Below are 22,993 nucleotides of genomic sequence, written 5' to 3'. Positions count from 1 at the left end.
CTAGAGAAGAAGAAGCCTAGGCGTAAGCTTAATATTATAGAGGCCTATAGGATAAAAGGTCTTTAGAAGAGCGGCTATTAACGTTATTCTGCTGCCGTGTAGGAAAAAATCAAGTCTAAATGACGTAGGAGAGTTTTAGGGGGAGTTTTTAACTTAACACCACGCCAAGACTGGTGATATGGCTTTAATCTGTAAGCAGGCTTAAAGCTAGGGGGGTGTGTCTACCTAGATCAGGCCTGCTTTTTTTTATATTTTTTTTTATATCCGTTGTATTATACTACGTACAATACTGCGNNTGNAGCCTCTAGGCTATNGCGNTATAGTCCTATATACATNAATCCCTTAGGGCAGCTTAATATGTACTAGTAACTATGTCCTAGTAGTTTATAAGCCCCTAAACTAGGGGTTTATAGTTCCTTAGTAAAATACTAAGTTACAAGCAACTACTAGGTAATGAGAAAACGGTAGAAAACTATAAGAAATAAGAAATCCTAACGCCTATCCCTATCCTTTTGTAATTTGATTCTGTCCTTTTGCTTACTAATATCTCTTTACTAGAAGCCTAGTAGGAGTTACCTCCTTCTATAGATCCTGCTGTTATTAGCCACTTTCTAGTAGCTATCCCTGTCCTACTTAGAAATAGGAAAAGCGCCTCTCTTCCTTTTAGTGTACAAAATAGCTTCTTTAGAGAGAGAGAAGAGCTTAGTTTCTTTTGCATTTCTCTTCTTTCTTCTCTATATAGGTTGCAGTCTAGTAGTAGGTGCCTAGGGGTTTGTAGTGCTCTACATTCCCTAAAGCATCTACCGTCTTCATTCTCCCCCCCTAATCAGGCCTGCTTATTCTGCCCTAATGCCTACCACCCTATGACTCTCTACCCTGCTATATATCACCCCTTGCTCCAGTCGTGAACACTCCTGTATCAGTTGTATAACCTTTCCCCCTTATTGTTTACACCTTCCTTACGTATAAATAGAGGCCATATAGCCATACAAAATAGACAGAGTTCTCATTCTTGACCGTCCGTTCGACAGTCATTGAGAATTGGGAGGTCTCAAGGTGCGATTGCAGCAGCGTAACCAGCGCCCAGTGCGCCCTTATTGCCGACCACGATAGCGTCGTCCGTCCGGACTCGCCCTTGGAGTCGACGTCGGCCTTGTCCGTCTCGAGCAGCAGCTTGAGCTTCGAAAAAAAACCCAATAACGAATCAAAAACTGCCAAGTGTTGTGCAGATGCACCATCCACGGCTTCAGCCTTCCAATTCTTCAGGCGGTTGGTTGCCTGAAGACTGCATGGAACTTCTCAGCCTTGCTGCGGTTCTTTCAAAAGAGCACACATACCATATTATCCCACAATACATGCAATCTTCGCAAATCGACCAAGGTTCGCATGTAGAAAGCTCTCCTCGTATATCACTTCTCAGAGTCTGACAAACCTCGCGGGATCTCTTCTGTTCCTTTCCTCAAGGGTTAATTTGAATATGTGTTGAGCCTCACGAGATCCTTTGCCTCTGAAGTGTTTACCACCGACCCGTTTTACACTTTTTAACTCCATCCCTTCTGTTCCAATCTCGATTACCTGCACAGTTTCGGTCTTAGGCTTACGAATAATTCGATATGGCTGCACAATCCAATGGTTTATACGCGGAATGCATTCTGCCTCTTGACGAAAAGGCGATCCGAGTCTTGTACTTGGAGCTAGGAGATGAAAGTGATGAGATTCGGGCACACTTACAGCTTCTAAGTTTGGATACTGACCTACCTCCTCAATATGAGTGCGTGTCATATGTCTGGGGAGATCCTTCGTTTACCAAACGAGCCATCATCAACGAGCAATACATCCAAATCACTAAGAATCTCTATGATGCTCTCTATCACATCAGGTCCAAGATTAAGACGATGGTTATTTGGGCAGATGCTATCTGCAGTGATGTCAGCGGTTAGGTTAGGTTTCAAAAATAAGGCCAAAACCAATCCAAAATACAATTTTGAGGCTTGAACCGGTTACAGAACCGGTTAAACCAGATTAACCAGATAACACGTCTTAAAAATGTTTATTTACGTGTTTTAGCGTGTTTTAGCGTGTTTTTTTTGCCTTGGCAGAGGCTAGCCCTATTTAGATTGTGGCGCTTATCCCTATAGGGTAAGGCTTAATCGGGGCTTATGCAGAGGCTCGTGCAGAGGCTCGTTTTATATTGTGGCCGGAGCTATCTGGTTTTATTGGATAACCGGTTTATCAAAATACCTAATAACCGATCCAAATTGAGCCAATGAAATCGACGAACCGGTTACTCTCAAGATTTTGGTTAAACCGAACCAATCCAAAGAGTAACCTAACCATTGACATCACTGGCTATCTGCATAAACCAGTCGGATGTGGACGAAAAATCACGACAAGTTGCCATGATGGCAGAAATCTATCGTCAATGCTCGAAAGTACACATATGGCTCGGACTGCCTGAACCTGGAAGTCTCATTGGGGATCCATTCGAATTCTTGGATCATTTTGTAAGAGGGAAACATTTCTATGATTTTCCCGGTTTCGATTGCGATGAATCGACTGGACGTTGGACCTGGAAGGAGAGAATGAAGCTTGTGACAACATTCTTAATGATTTTCTCCAGGTTGTCAAAAGTCCATGGTGGACGAGAGCCTGGACCGTTCAAGAATGCCTATTACCGAAAGAAACTGTGGTCATGTTTAGAACTTGGACAGTAACATGGGATTACATTCTCAGAGCCGGTCATATGAAGAATAGCCATGGAGATGGTCCAACAAAGTGTTGTGTGGAAGCTAACACTGTCTTTAATCCTCATCAGTTGGATACAATTAATGGTTGGCTGTGACATCCTTCCTGGTTAGAAAGATTTAGGGACGTAATTCATGGAAATAGCCCACCACCACCATGGTTCTACGAAGTCCTACTGACTTTCTCAAGCCGGCAATGTTTGGATCCTCGCGACAAGATATATTCCTTGCTCCCATTGGCCAGACACCCAATTTATCGTGACCTAAAGCCGAATTACCGCGACCCCGTTCCAACAGTATTCGCCGAGGTATTCACTCGCATGGTTCAAGAAGTCAATGGCAGCTTCGATTGTTTTATGGGAGGAGGATTTGGATCTTCAATGCCGGGTCTTCCATCGTGGGTTCGGGATTTCTCTCAAGCAAGAGCTGCAGGAGTTATCGCTGGCGAAGAACGAAGAATCTGGTATATTGGGCTCTATCAAGCATCTCTCGCATTACCCTTTCCGGTTCAATGGAGCGAAAACAGAGAATTGCATTACAGAGGCACATACGCGGACACAATTAAAGCTGTTGGGCTACATATGTCTACGCCATATATGTCCATATCAAAGCCGGACATTGCTGAAGTGTTCCGCCAATGGCTTGACCTTTGCAAAGAGGTAATGGGCATTTGCGAATCCACAGTATTCCGCAACACATTTTCTCGTATAATTTGCGGAGATGTATGCAAAACTGTTGAAGGAGATCAAGAGTTCAGGAGAGCCATCGAAACAGACTTTCCTGAAAAGGATACTTGGGATCGTCTCATAAATGGTTATCTATATGCTGCAGATATGCGAGCTTATGGCTGGGGCCTGAACTTTGCCATGTGGGGCAGATGTTTTTTCACCACTTACTCTGGCAAAGTGGGATTGTGTCATCCAAATACTCTTCCGGGAGATGAAGTTTGGGTCATGAGAGGTGTTCAAGTGCCATTCGTCGTACGATCTCTTGAGCCCGCCGGTCCAAGATGTGCTGGTAAATATTCCCTTCTCGGTGATTGTTTTCTGAACGGCATCATGGATGGTGAATTAGGGGAAAAGGAGAAGTTAATGGAGCAACCGATAGTTATGATTTAAGCAAACGGCTCTAGACACAGACTAGGCTGATTCCAGTTTATCAGTGCAAAGTATAGTATACTGAACCAATAAACTTGCGCTTTTGCGATATGAAAAAAGTCTACAGCTTGCTAATTAGTAGAGCCACTGTCGTCGTCAGGATCTGGGATATGGACAGTGGTGGGTGCCTGAAAACGCTCAAGGGCTACAGCAATTCTGTTTGGTGGCCTTCTCACATGACTCGGCCAGGCTCGCATCCGCGACGTCCGACAGGACGGTTAGGATATGGGGTGCAGGTAGTGGCGAGTGCCTGAAAAGGCTTGATGCTGGAAAGGCGCTCTTTAAATATATTACTGGATAACAGGCTCATACCATAACACCGAAATTGGTACTATTGCTATCGATGCATCATCAGCTTCAGATATGTCACTTAGTGTAATAGATCCCCAAAATCCATATCAAGGCGTAGCTTTAAGTTTAGACGGCGCCTGGATAACATGTAATTTAGAGAACCTTATATGGTTACCGTCAGAGTATCGGCCGTTACATTCGGCCGTATTAGGGAATAAGATCAGCAAAGGCGTTAGAACTGGAAAGGAATGGATATGTTATGTTAAAGGCAAGGATTATTAAGAAGCTTAGGAGCGTCTATATAGAGGTATCTAATTTACATCTATTAAAAACCTTTATATCTTGCGGCTTATAGGTGTTTTATTTTACTTAAGTACTTATTTTATCTCCTTTTTTCTTATACCTTTATTTTATAAAGGGGTCCTAGGGTTAGGTTAGCTTTATATTGCGGTAATTTGCTACTAGGTAAGGGCGAAGGTTCTAAAGACGTCTAGATTTATATAAGATAATTAGTAATAGGAACGCCTTAGAAGCGTAGAGATTTGTAATACTTAGGTTAATAAAAACGGATAAGTAGTTTTATCCACCTAAATTAGGTTATCTTATTACTAACTTAGCTACCTCCTATTAACTTAGTTATTGACTTAGTTACCTACCCTGTCTTAACTTAGTTACCTACCCCTTATTTCTATTACCACCCCCCTACCCCCTTTTTGTTTTTATTAGTTATATAAGGTAATATTATATAGCTACGGTTCGTAGATAGTATAATAATTATTATTCTTTTTTAAATAAGGGAGGGCGAGGAGCTTAAGGCTCCTTGCTACGCTAGCTCCGTGGTAATATATAACGGCAACTTGCCGTATATAGCGGCAACTTACTATATATAATGGCAATATGCCTTATATAGTAACCACTTACCTTTATTCCTAATACTGGCAACTCTTCTTTTATAGTTGCTATCTATATATATACACCGCTCAACTAGCGTAATAAATATTAATCCTCCTTACTTACTATTGCTATTATAATATAAGTCTCGCTATTCTAAAATTTACCTTTTAGCACGTGGTGCTTTCTTACTTAGAAGTTATAGGTAGGTATCTTATTTAGAGGGCCGCTAAAGCGCTAGTAGTAAGTAAACTAATAGCGATTTTCTATCCCGGGGATAGAAAATCCTAATTAGCTAGGTTAAGTTAGGGTCTGTAGAATATTATACTCCTTCCTTTAAAAAAGTCTTAGTAAGAGAATCTAACTAATTAGATAACTTTAACCGCCGGTTAAAGTTCCTAAACATCTTAAGACCTTATATAACTAAGAAATTTCTAAAAACTCCCTTTTAACTTAACCTTTAACTTATATACGTAGAGTATTTATATTAATAAACGTCTCTAGTGCCTTATTTAGGTTCGCCTTCGTTATTATATCTACTAGGTTATTTTAGCTATTAATTTATTAAATCTTAAAAAGTTCTTAACGCTTATAGGATTACTAAAGTGCCATAATATTAATTATAAGGCGCTTCTTCTTTATAGTACTAAGCTTAACTAAATACTCGTAGAGGGAGTATAAGTCGGTGTATATAATCATAGAGATAATAGGAATTTTGAGTTAATCTATAATTATCTTTAGGGTAGTTCTAATTGTAATTGCTATATTAACTCCGCTAACTATTCTATATATCTCTAATACTAAAACACTTTAAGTAACGTATTTACTCTTAGTTAAGCTCTAATAGATAAGATTGCTATAGATTATAAAGTTATTCTCTTTAGTAAATTCGTTTATAATAATAATCTTATATCCTAACTAGGAGCTAAAATCTTTATTATTTATAAATAATCTATTAATAAATATAAAGAGCTTAGCGGTAGGGAGATTAATAGGCATATAGAGTAGTCCCTAATTAAGATAGTTTATTTGCTAGGAAAGACGTTTATTTAGGGCAAGAACGTTATCCTTAGTTAGTTCCTAGTATTAGGTAGTAATAAAGAGATTAAATAAAGCCTTAAGTTAATAAATAGAAGTAATATAAGCTCCGCGAGCGCGTTACTCTATATATCCTTACTTTAGGGAATTAATATTAATAACGTTAATCTTCTTACCTTAACCCTTCTGGGGTAAAGCAATAAAATCCTTATTTAGGGAGAGGATGCATCTATTAAAAAGTAATAGTGTTATTAAATTAAGCTTTTCCTTTAGCTTTACTATAAGATTTGCCTTTACTAGCTTATCCTCTTTAAGAGCTAAGAATTAGTCGTCTTCTAAGATAATTATATTATTAGTTTATATACTAATAATTCCGAATAGGGTTCCTGTAGTTATAATAAGGAAGTAAGAATTAAATATAGAAGTAGTTATTAAAGGCTTCTTTTTATAGTGCTTACTATAGGTAGCCCACTAGTAAGTTCCTGCCTTTGTAATTCTATATAATAGCTTAAGTATAACTATAATTATATCTTTAGGATACTGGTGGCGAATTTGCTTTAAAAGGTATACTAATATTAAGCGCTAAAGGTGCGTCTTTAATTAGGTGTAGCCTTAAGTAATATCTTATAAATAAACCGCTATTTTATTCTTTATTAAGGAGGGAGCTAATATAATAATAACTTATTAACTAGCTTATTAAATTATAGGAGATTATATAAGAATTATTTCTTTACTATTATTATTATAACCTTAGATAATAAGCCTTAATTTCTTAAATAGGGCGTTAGTAGCTTTACCCTTAATCTTATTAACTATCCTTAACTTAAAGATACGAACTTTATTTAACTTAGTAGGGTTATACTTCTTAAATTTAAAGACTCCTTTTATAATAAGACCGTCGATCTCCTACTTATTAAATGCTTAGAAAGGGGCTCCTAGGGTTATAATATAACCTTCCTTTTAGAGCTATTTTACGAGCTTAAAGTTAGCCTTCTCNTTAGCTATTATAAAGGCTATTAATAACTTAACTCCATTCTTAATGGCGGCAATAAATTATTCTTTAAAATTAATAAGATATTAGCGATTTTATAATCCTTTTAGGCAACCTCTACCGCGTTATAGTTATAACGCATCTACTATAATTATATTAGGATTATAGTCGCCTTCTAGAGTATATTAATTATAGTTCTCCTTTAAGGTATCTTCTAAGGTATCCTATAACGGCTTGGAATTATTATCTTTATAGTAAGGCTTAATAACAGTTAAATGGAATTAAATAGGTCTATAAGGCATCTAAATAGTATAAGTTTAACTATTAATTATAATAAGTTAGTGTAGGCCTAACTATTCTCCCTTTTTACGCTATACGCGTACTTTAGACTAGAGTAGCAGATTAAGCGTAGTTAAGGTATTTAGGCCATTTCTTATTTCTAGTGCGTTATTAACCTAGCATATAGCGTAAAGACGTTATACCTCCTTTATTGCCTTACGAATAGCCTTAGCTTATTATATAATGGAGGGAGATAGTAGAGAATTATTAGTTATTTAAGGGTAGGCGCTAAAGACTAGTAATATAGGTATAAGTCTATCTAGGCTAGCGGAATTATTAATAGCTTTAACAGCTATTTATAAGGTACGTTCTTTGCTAATATCCTTTAGTTTTAAAGAGATAATCTTATATATGCGGCGTAATAGCGTATAATATTACTCTACTTTTCTAATACTATTATGTGCCTTAACGGGGACTTCCTTAACCTTAATTACTATTACCTTTATTTATTATTGGAACTCTATAGATAAGAAGTTCTTTCCTATATTATAGATAATTTAATTAAGGGGTTCTAAATAGACATTAATCTAATATAACTAAAGAGTATCCTATACGTTTCTAGCTAATATATCTTTTAAGAAACGTGCGGCTTAAAAGGAGGTTAAGAAGTTAATAACTTAGAGTACTGGCTTGCCGCTAAAATATATAACGTTAATAATAATACAAAAGTTAAAGTTATAGTTATTCTTAAGGGTAAACTTAAATCAGCTAGGGGACTTCTAGTTTATTTAGTAGTAATAGTAGTACTTTATAAGATGCTTAATTGCCTTAACCTTAACTTTATAGCCTACTTACTAAAGAACCCTAAGCAATTAATAAATGGATAAGTAGCTAAAATAATGGTGTAGTTAACGTAACTCTAACTTAGTTAAATGGCTCTAAGTAATACTCTTTTTTAGTTAATAAAGGAGCAACTAGGGGTAACTCTACTTACGCATAATAGGCACCCAATTATCTCCCTAAATAAGTATATTCTTAAGGTTATTAAGCCTAATACCTAACTTATTTATATCTTTAATGTAAAATAGAAACGGAGTATTTATAGAAATAATATAGAAAGTAATATATCCTAAAGGGGTTTGGACCCTAATTATACTAAGAAAGATTATAGTACCTTTACTAAAGTAAATTATATATTAGCCTACCGTTAATTAGTTAATCTAAATAGAGCTATTAAGCTACTAAAGAGCTTAAACTTAAGGTTCTCCTACTATAGATACTCCTACGGCTTCTATATCCGGTATAATACTATAGAAGATATACGCTAAGTATCTATTATTAAAGGAAAACGCGGAACTCTCCTTTAGCTTATTAAAGATATCTAATTTTATAATAGAATAGAGCGTAGATTAGTTATTAAGAATAGCGATGGTTTATATACTATTTACCTTACTATACTCTATAAAGTATTAGTTAGAAGAGTAGTCCTTAATTTCTATATCTATAAGGAGCTATTTAACCTTATTAACCTTACCCTTAAGGTCTTTTACGCCTTTATATTAAACTAGGAAGCTTTAGAAGTAGGCTATAATAACCTTATAATTTTTAACATTTTTTATACTCTAACGGAACTTATTATATACCTCTTTTTGCTTATTAAGGGAGTATCTAGTTAACTAGCAATTTAGCTTCTTACAAATATAGCACTTTTTTTAGTAATTACTTTAAAATAAACCTCTATAAGGACCTCTATAATTACCTTATAATTAATATTAATTATACCNTCTTCNNTATTCNCTACNNCGGCNACNATATATTTAATNAGTNTAGTTATAATTATNTTAGTTAGGAATACTTAGTTAGGTAGGGTTTTTAGTATAAAACTATTAAGATTCTTATATTTATATTATAGTACCTATAGTAGAGCGTAGCTTAGTATATACTCCTTTAAATATATTTATAGGTTTATATAGCGCTAAGTTATATTTAGGAACGCTATAGTATGCTAAGATAACCTAGTCCCTTAGGCTGTTCTTATTTTAGTAAGTTTTGGTAAGGCTATATTGGATTTTCTAGAGTTTATTAAAGAGTAGTTAAAGGCACTCTAAATAAGTCTTTATTAGATTAAAAGCAATAACTCTTTAGAATATAGTCTCTCGCTATTTAGATATATAAAGTTAGCAATTCTTATTAGTCTTAAAGTAGACTCTAGTAAGCTAAAGCATTATATTAAAGCTATAGTTTTTACCCATAATATAGTCGTAATAAAATATTACTGCCCGTCCCTTTAATATAATAGAGAAAGCGTAATAGTACTAATAGCGTTAAATTTTAACCTTATTATAATAGTTATAGAAGACCTATAGTTTTACTCTAAGTATATTATATAATTCTCCTCTAAACTTCTTTTCTTTATCTAAATATACCTTTATTAGGTTTATAACTTCTTATAATAGAGGCTTACTAGTTAGCTAGAGTAGAGGAGCTAAACGTAGCAGAGGTAGAGGAAGAGTACCTCTAGGTAGAAGAGTATCTTTAGGTAAAAGAGTAGCGTTCTAGGGGTTTTATTCTAAATTAAAGTTGCCTTTTAAAGAATATAGGTTAGTTTTAGGTTTTTATAGTTAATATATAATCTTAGCTTCCGTCTATACTAGTTCTTCTATACTAGTAATAACGGCCTAAATATTACTAGTAATTAGGTTACCGTTCTTAGTAACGTATACCCTATTTCTATAAAGGAAGTCTTAAAAATCCTAAATAATATTAATATTGCTAAGTACCTAGGTATTAGCAGTCCACCCTATAAAATCCTCCCTAAAATATTCCTATAGCTGTAAATTGGCGTAGTGTTTACTTTAGTAGAATATAATATAGTATAGGAGAAAGCTATTAACTTATTTTGCGGTACAAGTTATTATATTAAAGGTAAATTTATCCTAATTTTTATTAATAAGTTTCGCGTATAAAGCTACCCCTTATAGTAAGGAGTCTTTCTAATTATTTAAAGTAGGCATAGCTATATTTTTAGAGGGGGGGAAGTATTATTAGTATAGGGATTATTGTTTAGTACGCGTTCGTAATATATATTTATTATTTAGTACGCGTTTATAATATATATTTATAATTATAGGGCTTAGGACTAGTTCTAGCCTTAAATCGTAAAGACTTATAAAGCGTGTTGTTCTATATAATAGACGTAAGAATCTATAATCTGGGAAAGGCTTAGGACTAGTTCTAGCCTTTAAATCCTTAAATTTATAAAAGAGTTTTATTTAAGGTTTAGAACCAGTTCTAACCTTAAAAGATAGCTTTCTTTAGCATAAGTAGCACTAGTATAGTGGCTTATCTCTTTTTAGTAGAATACCTAGCTGTTCTATAGTATAACAGTAAAGTTAACTACTAATTAGTATTGGTTATATAAGGTAATATTACATAGCTACGGTTCGTAGATAGTATAATAATTATTATTCCTTTTTAAATAAGGGAGGGCGAGGAGCTTAAGGCTCCTCGCTACGCTAGCTCTGCGGCAACACGTAACGGCAACTTGCCGCATATAGCGGCAACTTGCTATACGTGATGGTAATATGCCTCATATGGTGACCACTTGCCTTTATTCCCAACAGTTTTATTTTTTATACCTTCCTTATATATATAGAGGCTCTTAAAGCTATATTTAATAAATAGAGTTCTTATTTTTTTTTTATAATTGGTGTACGGATATTTAATTAATAGGTATAAGCCCGGGTTACTTACTGTATTAGCCCTATATAACTAATTAATTTAATTAATTTATCTAATTAATATGCCCCTTATTAAATTACTACTTATTACTAAATCCTTTAACCTTTCTATAAGCACCTTTTAAAATAACTTCTTAACCACCTACCCAAGCTATTACTATAATAGTAATATTATTAAGCTAAGCGAATTAGGATAAATATATTAACTTTATTATACTTTAAGCCTAAATAGGAGACGTATAGAAATACGTTAGCCCCTTAACTAAACGGGATAAGTTGCCTTAACTAATTAAACCAATCTTTCTTAAGCCTTAAGATATAAAGCTAAGAATAACCTCTTATATAGCTTTCTCTAAGGATAAGAAGGGTAAGCTTTAAATTCTTTATAAGAGATATAAGATAGTAAAAAGAAGTATAAGAAGCAGAAGGTAGCTTCAATTTCTCTATAAAGCTATATTATTAATATAGTGGCCAGATATCTAACTACCTATATACTAGGTATTAACTTAGTATATAACGTACTAGTAACTCTTAAGGAAGGGGTTGCCCCTACTAATACTATATATTAGCTCTACCTATCTACTTAATATGCTAAGATTAAAAAGGGCCTAAAGGACTAGAACTTTAAGGCCTAGTTATAGTAGTAAGAGAAGACGTATAATGACTATTAAAAGATTAAACTATCGGACGTATAAGGCGACTAAGTAATTAGAGACTTTCTACTAATAGTAAAGCTAGTATTACTAAATTGGGCCTTAATGTAGAGGGTTAAATTTAATAAATATAACTAGGCCAATAACTATATAATATTTATATATCGGCTAGTCGATATATATTAAAACTATTAATAATTAAAGACTCTCTAGCAGAAGGATAAAGTTTAGCTTAGTGTTAATATAATAGGCTTTTAGGGCAAGCCAATTAATAAGGCTCCTAAGGACGAGGCTCCTAAAGATAAGGCCCTAACTACTACCCCTTCCAGAATGGTATAGAAGGAAAATACCCTAACGTACTACTGTGGAGCTGTTTACTAATTTTAAGGTTGTCCTTATATTAATAAATTAGTTTAATTAAAGGACTAGAAATTAAACAAAGCTACGGCTAAGAAGGTTAAGGAAAATATTACTAATACCCTAGAATAGTATAGGTAAACACTAAAGAAGGTTAGAAAGTAGTTTTAAAAAAAGGAAACTGCACAAAGCCTAAACGGAAGTTAGAAGGAAGATAATAGTACCTTATATATATATTAAATAGGCGCCTATAAAGCAGGCACTAACTATAAGCTATATAATAGTATAATTCTTAATAACTAAACTACATCGGGAAAATATTCGCAGGATGAGATTTAAGTAGACTTTGTTTTTCGCGTTTCGCGTAATTGACATGCAATTTAACTAACTCGACACGCAATTAACTAACTTAACACGCAATTAACCAACTTAATATACAACTTAACTAACTTAACACGTAATTAACTAACTTGATATATAACTTAACTAACTTAATATGCAATTAACCAACTTAATATATTTAAAAGTTAAATAACACGTAGTTAACCTACTTAATAACTTTAAAAGCTAACTGCATATTCCTTAATATGCAATTAACCAACTTAAAATTTAAATAATATGCAGTTAACCAACTTAACAACTTTAAAAGCCAACTGCATATTCCTTAATATGCAATTAAGGTAATATAATATATTATTTTAAAGTTATATGCCAATTACGCAAATGAATTTTTACTATTTTCTTAGCCTATAATATGCTAGCTTATAATATATATTAGGATTAAAATAATTTTATACAATCTCATACAATCTTATACAATCTCATATAATCTCATATAGTCCCATATAGTCTCATATAGGTTCTATACTAGCTTAGCTGCTTTTACTATTTATCCTAGCTTCTATATAATAACGCAATGCGGGTTCCTTCTTTAAGAAAGTTGTCTGAGTATAGAGTATTATATTAGTCCTAATTAATATAATTATTGATATAGTACAAATCTAAATAAGAAGTAGCGGCTAAAATAATATACGCGCTTTATAAAATAGATAGCATTAAATAAAAGCGACCACCTCTAAGTACTTGCCTAGTATTTACGCTTAAGCGCGGCCACCTTTTTACCTTAACTATGCCGTGTGTTGGATGCGGCAGTCTATAATTCAATAGCTAAAGCAGCTCTATTATAGCTCCAGTATACTATATATATACACCGTACTTATCTAACCTTTTAATATCTAGAATAGTAATAATTAGCTAAAGCTAGCCTATAAGTCTTTTACCTAATAGTGTGCGGCCCTTTCTAATACGGTTATTGTTATCTATATACTCTTAAACCCATATATAATCACGCCTCCACTAGTTAAAATATTGCTAATCTAGTGCGCAACATACTACCTCACTAATTTGGGCCTTAAGGTCAATTATATTTTTTCCGTCTTATTTTTAATAGCGGATAAATAGATGTATTTTAACAAGCAGGCGCTTAACCCATAAAGGATCCTTCTCTTTCCGGTCCATATCAGAGTTCTAGGCACATTCGCCTTATAGTTTTCGCCTACACTCTTAGACAAATACCGTAATGCCGTCTAGAAACCCTAGGATTTTATAACAGTTTGCTATATAAGATATATAAAGCCACGTCTTTAACCTAAGACACCTCTAGACAAGATCCGTTGCCCCATCTATATCTTCTAAAGGCCACTAAAGCTTTATAACTACCAAATACTATATTAGTTAAGTAACCTATACCTTTAAACGCTAGGAAGACTGTAGTACAGAATTACTATTTATAAAAGCTATTTCGTCTTCTATTACTAGTACTGCTACCCATCTTAAATTATAAGAGCAGATTTAAGATAGCAAATCCCGTTTATTTATTAAGTTATAAAACGCCTTAATAATATAATAGTGTCCAGCTTCACCATTTACGCCAGTATAGTACCCATCTATATATCTGTATAGGTGGATATTTTCCTTAAAATATACAAAGGCATAGAATTTTGGTATATTAAAATGGCCCGTATTAAAATCCTTTGCCTTTAGACGGAAACTTTAAAACACACCTTTAAGCATATCAATTTAATATAGGGCGTGGTGCATATATTATAGTATCTCCTCATTATAGGTGCGATACTAAGCCATAATAACAAAGTTGTATACAGCTCTTATAAAATGCATAGCATATAGTTCCCTAGATAATAGTAGTGGGGCTAGCACAGCAACAAGTTAACGAATCATAGCTTTTTATTTATTACCTATCCATTAAGTAACTTTACTAAATAATAGATTATTAAACCGTTTTAGCCCTATAAAAGCCAAGACTTATCTAAAACGCTAATTAAGCTAAGCCTCCGTAGATATATTTATTATAGTTATCTTTATCCCTCTTCTCTTTCTTTTTAGCTAGATAATATCGCCTACTAGTTTCTATACCCATTTAATAAGTCATATAACAATACCCTTTAGAAGCTAATATAGAATATCTACTATTATACCCTTATAGATATTAAATAGGCAATAGTGCTACACAAAACATTCTACTGGGTGTACCCAGTTATCTAAAAATAGAAGAATATTCTCTAGTTACTAGCGTTTAATCTATCTTCTTATCTCCTCATAGGTGCGTAGCGGGTATTGTTTCTTAGTTAAGTTCTTACGCTTTAAAGGGGGGACCTAGCATATAGTGCAGTGCTATTAGCTTTTAACACCTATAAGCAGCACTTATTCTTTATAGTCTACTATTATTCCACATATAATTGGATAACATTGTTATACAAAATTATCCGCATATTAAAGGTCTATGCCACTTTCTACAAGATGCTTAATTACTATTATATTTTAGTTTATAGAATATAGCATTAGAATACTAAAGCAGAACTTACGTTTAAGTATAGTTCTCATCGCCTTATAATATGCTTTACTTTTTATATTATTATCCTTTTCTTTAATAACTAGCATAAAACCAACAAGAATATTTACGGGGGATGTCTATTGACGTTAAACTTATTAGTTAAGATTACTAATAGTAAAATATACCAGCCAGGCCGATTTATTGCTATAGTATATTATTAGCTAGGTCTTATTAACTGCTATAAGTATAGGAACTACTATAGCACTGCTAAGAACCTTGCCTTATATCTCCTACCACCAGTCACTACTATATAGCTTATTATAGACTTAGTAGTTGTCGGCATTATAGAGTCTCTTTAGTGTATATGCTAGTGCATCTTTAAAGAGTCAATAGCCAATTAGAAAGGCAATTATATTTATAATATCCTAGTAAAGAATATAGTATTTCCTCTGCTTAGAGCCTTTAATATTTAATTCCACCTTACACTCTAATTAGAGCCATTATTCGTCTTATATACCAAATAAAATAGCGGTAATTAGTTCCTCCTATTAATTTATAGATTAAAAGCTAAGTAGGCTATAAAGTAGGCTAAGGTAGGTGTCTTTAAGCAGTATATCAACGTCTCCCTTTATATAGCGAATGCGGTACAGCTATATTAAAAAGGCGTAATTAAACTCTGAATAAAAAGGATTATATAGTATACTTTAGCTATTATCATATTATTATATAGTAATATCTAAAATTGTCTAGTTAACTTACTATACATTATTATCGGTCTTATACGAAATTAGTTCACCCGCCTTTATATTCTTAGTTACTTTAAATATCTCTACTTTAAGTAATAATAATAATAATAGGACGCTTTTCTAATATGGTATACCGCATAGAGGCACCGGGTGGGCATTCTGCTTATATTCTACCGCCACTAGAGTATACTTATTAGTATCCGTGTTTATACCATCTAGTTATAATTACGCGTTATCTAACTAGTTAGAGTAGTAGAATTAATTGCAAATTATAAGTAGTTGGGCCGCAATAAACGTGCAAGTGTTGTATCTCTCTTTGCGTATTTTTTTATAGACGTATTAGTAGCTAGGCAGCCGCCTTTTATAGCACTATAGGTATTAGTAAAGGCCGCCGTAACTCTTAGGGGTATAAGAATACTATAGACAGCTCCGCTGCATTATTACTAATTATATATTAAATAATATGGTATTGTTTTTAGGCGTAAAGAGTGCGTATTATAGTACTAACGGTTAATTGCTAGTATTTAATTTAAGTGGCTTAGCTTTATAGCTGCTAAAAGTATACCTTTTATTTTCTTATTAGAACTAGTTATACTAAAGCGTAAGTATAACTAGCTTAACACCGAGTTTAAGGACTTAAGAGTCCAAGGCAACTAAACTAAACGCTAAAGCGCAAGTATAACCAGCTTAATACTAAGCTTAATACCAAGTTTAAGGACTTAAAAGAGTTTAAAGTAGCCAAACTATAAACTAAAGACTTAATAATACCTAAAAAACCTTTATCCGTCTAAATAACAATATATAGTATTTTTAGGCGATAGCTACAGGACCATAGCTACGGCGAAGATATTATTTACCACTGATGTTATAGAGCCTAATGATGTTAGCTATCCGGACCTGCGATTCCGTTATTTCTATATAAGCTGTAATAAGAAAAAAGGGAGGATTAAGGGTAGTGCTAGTTGAGTTAAGATAACTAAATAAGTTAGCACTTAGAACTATAATATCCAGTCTTAGGTATATAGAGTTCTAACTAATATCTAACTTAAGCTGCCGCCCGGAAGTCTTATATTTATTATTAGGGTAACGCTAAAGGGTTAGGCTGGATAATAGGTATCGGCAATAATATAGATAATTTAAAGCCCGCGAAGTAACTAAATAGAAAGCCTATGTCTTATAGGCTAACTACTTATCTTTAATAGCTTTTAAAAGTTCATTTCTAGAATTCCTTTTAACACCTCCGGTTTCCTGTTAAACAGATATATTAGTATAAGCCTACACACTACTAGGGTGCGGAGAGCTAAAATATAGTTAGAGCTCTTTAAATAATTTAGTAGAAAAGAACAGGTTATTTGGGTTAGTCTATAGATCGGCTAGCTTAACCTTAATATCCTACCCCAGCTTATAAAGATTAGGGCCATCTCCACCTAGTATACCACCGTTAATCTATATATTAGCATCTCCCTTATTTATAGCGGCTAAAGAAGCTTTAGGTATCTGGTCTCTGGAAGGCATTATAATACGGCTTTTAAGAGAGCCCGCTCTACACTAGGGCACTAGACGCTATATTATAGGTAGAGCTTATAATAGTTATATAAGGCGGGATATATTTCTAAGCAGTATGCGTTTAAAGAAATTAAGGCCAAGGCAAGCTTAATATAGCCGTGTTTTTAAAGAGAAATTAAGGCTGAGCCAAGCTTAACGTAGTTATGTTTTTAAAGATAAAGAGGCTGCGGTATTAGTTTAGGCGGCTATAGAAGTTTAAAAAATCAAGCGGATAATAGCAGGAAATAAAAGAAAAAGGCGCATAAATAAGAGTACGGTGTTATAGGGCTAGAGTAACAATAGCTGTGTTATAGATAGCTTAATATACAATTCGGACTACGGGACCTATATACAAATAAGTCTAGTAAATATCTTTAATATAAGGCGTAGTAGCCATAAGTAGGATTTAGGATACTAGTTTTAGGTTGCCTATACAGTAAATATAACAGCTTACCTAAAAAAAAGTTGCTTTGTTAGTAATATAGCTTAAAAATAGGTTATACTTTAGATAAAAGGGTATCCTAAAGCCTTATCTTACGCTTATAGGATAAAATACCATATTATATTTCACTTTGTTTTATACAATCTTAGACTTTTCATAATATCTTAGATTATCCCCCTACCTCTCTCTACTATACACTTTACCTTATTTTACGCTTATGGGATAAAATACTATATTATATTTCACTTTTTTTCATACAATCTTAGACCTTTTATAATGTCTTAGATCATCCCCCTATCTCTCTCTACTATGCATTTTATCTTACCTTATACTTACGGAATAAAATGCTATATTATATTTTACTTTTTTATATAATCTTAGACATTTTTTAATATCTTAAATTATTCTAAACTTGTTTCCCTACCTCTCCAAAGCTGCTTCACTAATTAGTTATAACACAAAGAATAGAATCATTAGCTCTCTTATTATTATTCACTTAATTAGTAGCGTAAATCTTATATCTTATCTCGCCATACACCTTTTATTCCGTTTCTTACTCTAAGTCTTGCATTTTATTCTACTGCCTATATTAAAGCTTACATCTTATTCTACTTCTCGCATTAAGACTTATATTCCGTTCTATTTCTTATATTGCTCTCAAATCACTCTTATTAGCATCCGCTATTATCTTAAGTTAATATTATTGGCATACCTTCTTATTATAACTGTCAGGATTGTCTTATTATATTATTACTAATTATCTAATATATTATCCGCTCTACTATCTTTATAAATTACTCCATACTATTCTATATTAAGCTTTTACCCGCTTATAAATATATAGGGTCCCTAACTATAATAGCGGCGCCATATCCAGAATCTAGTTAGTACTTAACTACTATAACTAATAAGAACTTATCGCAAATAAGTGGTCTAAAGCTATAGTAAGGACTTATAATTAATAAAAAAACATATAGCGAAATCCTTTAATACTATACTAGCGAAATCAATAAAGCGTCTAGCGGTAGGTTACTAATATCCGGACCTATATAAAATGAAGTTAAGCGTACAGTCTTTAACCTTCTTAACACTAAGTATAGGCACATGTTTAAGAAATCCGATCTACCATCAGAGTTTAAAGCTTTCACTATCGCCGCCAAAAAATCTATATAGTAATATGTAACGACCAACAGATATAAAGGCGTGGAGGTTACGATAACTAATACTATTTAAAAGCATAGCGCCTTATCTTTTAGAGAGTAGTCTATTAACTTATTTAGATTAAGGGCAACCTCCAAGGCTACCTAGGTGCTCGGTAATCTGTCTATTAAAGCCCCACAACAACTAAATACTATACCTACACCATTCTATAAAATAAGCTTTGCTATATACAGTTACCTAAACAAAACGCCATTTACTAGGGCCCCCATTCTATATAGATTCGCATTAAAAACTAAGCATAAGTATCTATTATCCAATTCTCTAAAGAAAATTAATATATATTACTGTAGATATAACAAGCTACAGGCCATAATAAGTAAAAACTTCTCGGCAAATAAATACAGGGATAGCTAAACTATAGTAGATCTAACTACTAGTATACTAATTTTTAACTATATAAACCTAGCATTTACAGTGCTTTCTATAAAGAAGGCCAGACTTAATATAATTATAATTGGAGTTAAAGATCCCAATTAGATTATAAAGCGTAAGAGACTTTACAATTTATAAGATTGTATAATATTATATAGAGTTATCTAATATACGTTTATAGGCACAAGATTTAATAAGGGTAATTCCAAGTTTAACTCTAACCCTAATATTATATAACTAGTGCTAACTAGAAGAAGAACAGACACACCTACCCTGGGTTAAAGTAGTTATAAATAGTTAACCCTAGAGTCTACGCCACCTATACCTAAGTAGTTAAATCTAAAGCCTACGTTAACCCTAAAGTCTACACCACCTATACCTACTAATACATCATCAGCCGTACGGCCGGCTATAATTAAAACTGCTTATAGCTAGACCCGTAGTAGTAAAGACTAGCCCCTACTAGATAAATTAGAGCTCTTAAAAGGCGTAGATCTAGATAAAGTATAAACATTTAAGATAATACCATAGGATAAAATAAAAGGATAGTATAATAAATAGCCAAAGTCTAATCGCGAAATATTTATTAATATATTATTTAAGGATATAAATAATAACCCTAACCTAATTTATATTAGGGAAATTAATCTTAACCGCATATAGGAGCGCCGCCACTTTAATGCCTTAATTAACCCTATTTTAACTAATAAGGAACTAGAAAATAAGTATAAGGATAAAATTAAGGAGGTTAATTAGGAAGTTAATTACCTAAAGGACGTGCGAGAAGCATATATTAACCCAATATTATAGGTAAAGGCGCTACAGTTCCTCTCGTTTCCGTTAACTATTTACAACACTCTTTAAAACGTAACCTTCCACTTATATAGCATAAAAAAGGGTAAAGCTATATAGATATATTAGCTGCTTAGTATTACCTATACTCTTCTTAATTATATAACCCTAGGTAGGACCTTTCTTGCAGATATAATAGGTTTAGGTAAGATATTTTAAATACTTTTAATCTAGTATACCGGCGTGTTAATAACCAAGATTAACCTTAACTAGCTTAATTGGAAAAATCAAAAAGGTAAAGATAAAAGTCTCTACCTTGCCCCTAGTATAGATAAACACCCGTAGCTACCTAACGCCCAATACCTAAGTTAAATAGATAGCATGCTACAGTGCTATTGTGTTAAGGGAAGTATCGCTAAAAAATTTCTTAACCGGCCAATAGGACCAACTATATATATTACTAGACAAAATCTACTACCCTAAGCGGTTAAAGACGTCAAATTATAGTTTAAAACCTTAGAACTAAATAATTTTATTCCTAAAGGCAAACTATAAGTCCGCATACGCTATACGGCTTTTATTAGGTCCAGCACAAAGAAGTATAATTTTATAGATAAAGATAGGGATATTCTTAAACCTATAAAATATAAAGGAGAAGGCGAAGTGGTCTAGTAGAAAATAGACCCAAAATTGGCTTTGTATCTTATAATTACAACCTTATAAACTTAGGCAACAACCTGGACCGCTTAGAAACAATATAAAACCATTTTTAATCTCTATAAAGACGGTAGTCCTTATTATATTATTAGTAGGATTTTTACTAACAAGTTCTATATAGACAGGTTAAAGACAGGTTATTTAATAAAAATCGCTAAACAAGTATATAATAATCAAGCAGTATTTCCTTACTTTTAATGCCTGGGCCGGTCTTACAAGGACAGCAATAGTAAAATAACCTACTATACCTCTCGACCTTTAGTAGTGTTTACTTCCAGTACGCTAACTAGTAAAGGTTTTATAAGTCTAATTCCCACCTTAGAAATTTTTAGGGCCCCTAATTAGACGGATTCCCTAAATGCAAAATTAATTAATAATTATAATGTTAAAGCGTTAATTAAATATAAAAAGCTGGGAGTAGCCAATTACTCTTCTCTTCTAAATAAGGTTATTATGGGCTTTAAAAAATACTCCTCTTTAATTATAAAGGTCTTAATTATGCGCAAGATAGGGGAAAACCAATAGTTTAATAGGAGGGTAATTAATGAGCTACTACTAGTCGTCTACTAAGACTGCTATATAACAAACAATTTAATATTTAAACCGTATATTAAGAAGCTCTGGCGTAGAGCATCCCTAAAAGCTTTCGAATAGCTAAATAAAGCTTTTAGACACTAGAAAGCTAAAGGAAGAAAAAGAGAAAAACCCATCTTTAATATAGATTAATTTCTAGAGGGAGCTAGTCGCTTATTAAAAATTTTTACCATCTTTCTAGGCCTAGCTAAGGTAGGAGATAAGTGCCAGAATATATAATAGAAGGATAAAACAAAAGTTAGAACAAAGCCAAGGTAGATAGTTAATAAGTTCCGCAGTAAAAAATGGGATAAACCTTTAGACAAGAATCTACTTTAGAAGAATTAGAGCACAATTACTAACTCCAGGAAACTAAATAGAATTATAAAATACGTTAATAAAGTACTTAAAAGGAATCCTAATAAGAGACTACTGTTTAGCAGTTACAAACCAGCGGCATATACGCTATTACGCCTTATAAGTTAGCTATTAAACTAGTAGTAAACTATTACTAATAATATAATATAGTATTTCTATAAAAGGCTCAGCCAGTCTAAATATTTAACTATTTACTAAATAGAGTTTAGGACATCCCTAAAAGACCAGGAGGACATCTATAAAGCGTTTTATATTCTAATAGGCGGTCCTTACTAAAATAACATAGTCTAGTTTCTTATTATTAACCAAAGAGTTAGAGAAAAGGGTCTAAATTTAGTCTCTACATATAGAGTCTATCTACTTAAACCGGCGACAATAGTAGATATAAAGGTGTAAGTGTTTAGCCAAGCTACTAGATCTAGATAGCCAGCGCCAGTAGTTACTACGTTAATAATATATAGTACGGATAAGTAGAACCCAATTAATATGGTTATATTAGCGAGGCGTATAATAATTAAAAGGATAATAATTAATAAGTTCCACAAAGTGTTTAAAGCCCAACCTACTTAGTAGGCTAATAATAATATAATAGAAATAGCGTAGCTAGTGCAGTTAAAGCAGCGACCCCCTGCAATAAGAGTATATCTTAGTATAATATACACATATATAGACAATATGCAACTATTTAATATTTTATAATATATTATCTTAGTATTAACCACCTTATAACTAACTAAACCTTAAAAAGTTTAAATTTTATCTAGATTAATATTACTTTAGCTACTAACTACCTTAACACCTATTAAGTAATCTAGCCTATAACCCTACCAACTCTTGTTCCTAATATACATTAACAATTCCTATTAAGGTATATCCTCTCTACTAACAGACTATATATATATACCATCTTTATTATTCTAAAAGCCTAATCAGTATATAAGAGGATTATCCTATAACCAAAGCTCCCTCTATATTTTAAATTATTATAAAAAGCAAGACGGCATTAGAATAAACAAACTAACTTTTATAACTACCGCTTTTATCTACCGATTGCACAGTTATAGCGCATATACGTAGTTGTCTGCTATAAGGAGGAACCGTTAATAGTGGTTTTTAAAATCTCACTATCCTATATAAAACTTTCACTACTGCCTATAACGTCTTAACGACTACTAGCTCCTACCCGCACGCTATATAACGTCTATATAAAATCCC

General features: G+C 33.0%; 3 protein-coding genes across 3 annotated transcripts; all 3 read left to right on the top strand.

The window, feature by feature from the left end:
* Positions 1–1,458: 1,458 nt before the first annotated feature.
* Positions 1,459–2,842, top strand: K441DRAFT_726122 (uncharacterized protein; the record flags this gene model as incomplete). Its single annotated transcript, XM_067654138.1, has 3 exons — positions 1,459–1,928; positions 2,367–2,535; positions 2,589–2,842. The coding sequence occupies exons 1-3, from the start codon at positions 1,614–1,616 to the stop codon at positions 2,840–2,842; spliced, it is 738 nt and encodes a 245-aa protein (XP_067502359.1). The 5' UTR covers positions 1,459–1,613.
* A 72-nt stretch (positions 2,843–2,914) lies between these two features.
* On the top strand, positions 2,915–3,862 carry K441DRAFT_726114 (uncharacterized protein; the record flags this gene model as incomplete). Its single annotated transcript, XM_067654137.1, has 1 exon — positions 2,915–3,862. A coding segment is annotated over one exon (948 nt), but the record flags the coding sequence as incomplete, so codon positions are not given.
* Positions 3,863–4,204: 342 nt separating this feature from the next.
* On the top strand, positions 4,205–4,474 carry K441DRAFT_568507 (uncharacterized protein; the record flags this gene model as incomplete). Its single annotated transcript, XM_067643833.1, has 1 exon — positions 4,205–4,474. A coding segment is annotated over one exon (270 nt), but the record flags the coding sequence as incomplete, so codon positions are not given.
* Positions 4,475–22,993: the final 18,519 nt, after the last annotated feature.

The sequence above is a fragment of the Cenococcum geophilum genome (genome assembly GCF_001692895.1).
Source record: "Cenococcum geophilum 1.58 unplaced genomic scaffold K441scaffold_30, whole genome shotgun sequence".
Classification (NCBI taxonomy): domain Eukaryota; kingdom Fungi; phylum Ascomycota; class Dothideomycetes; order Gloniales; family Gloniaceae; genus Cenococcum; species Cenococcum geophilum.
Note: the sequence above shows the minus strand (reverse complement) of the source record. Positions and strands in the feature narration are given on the sequence as shown.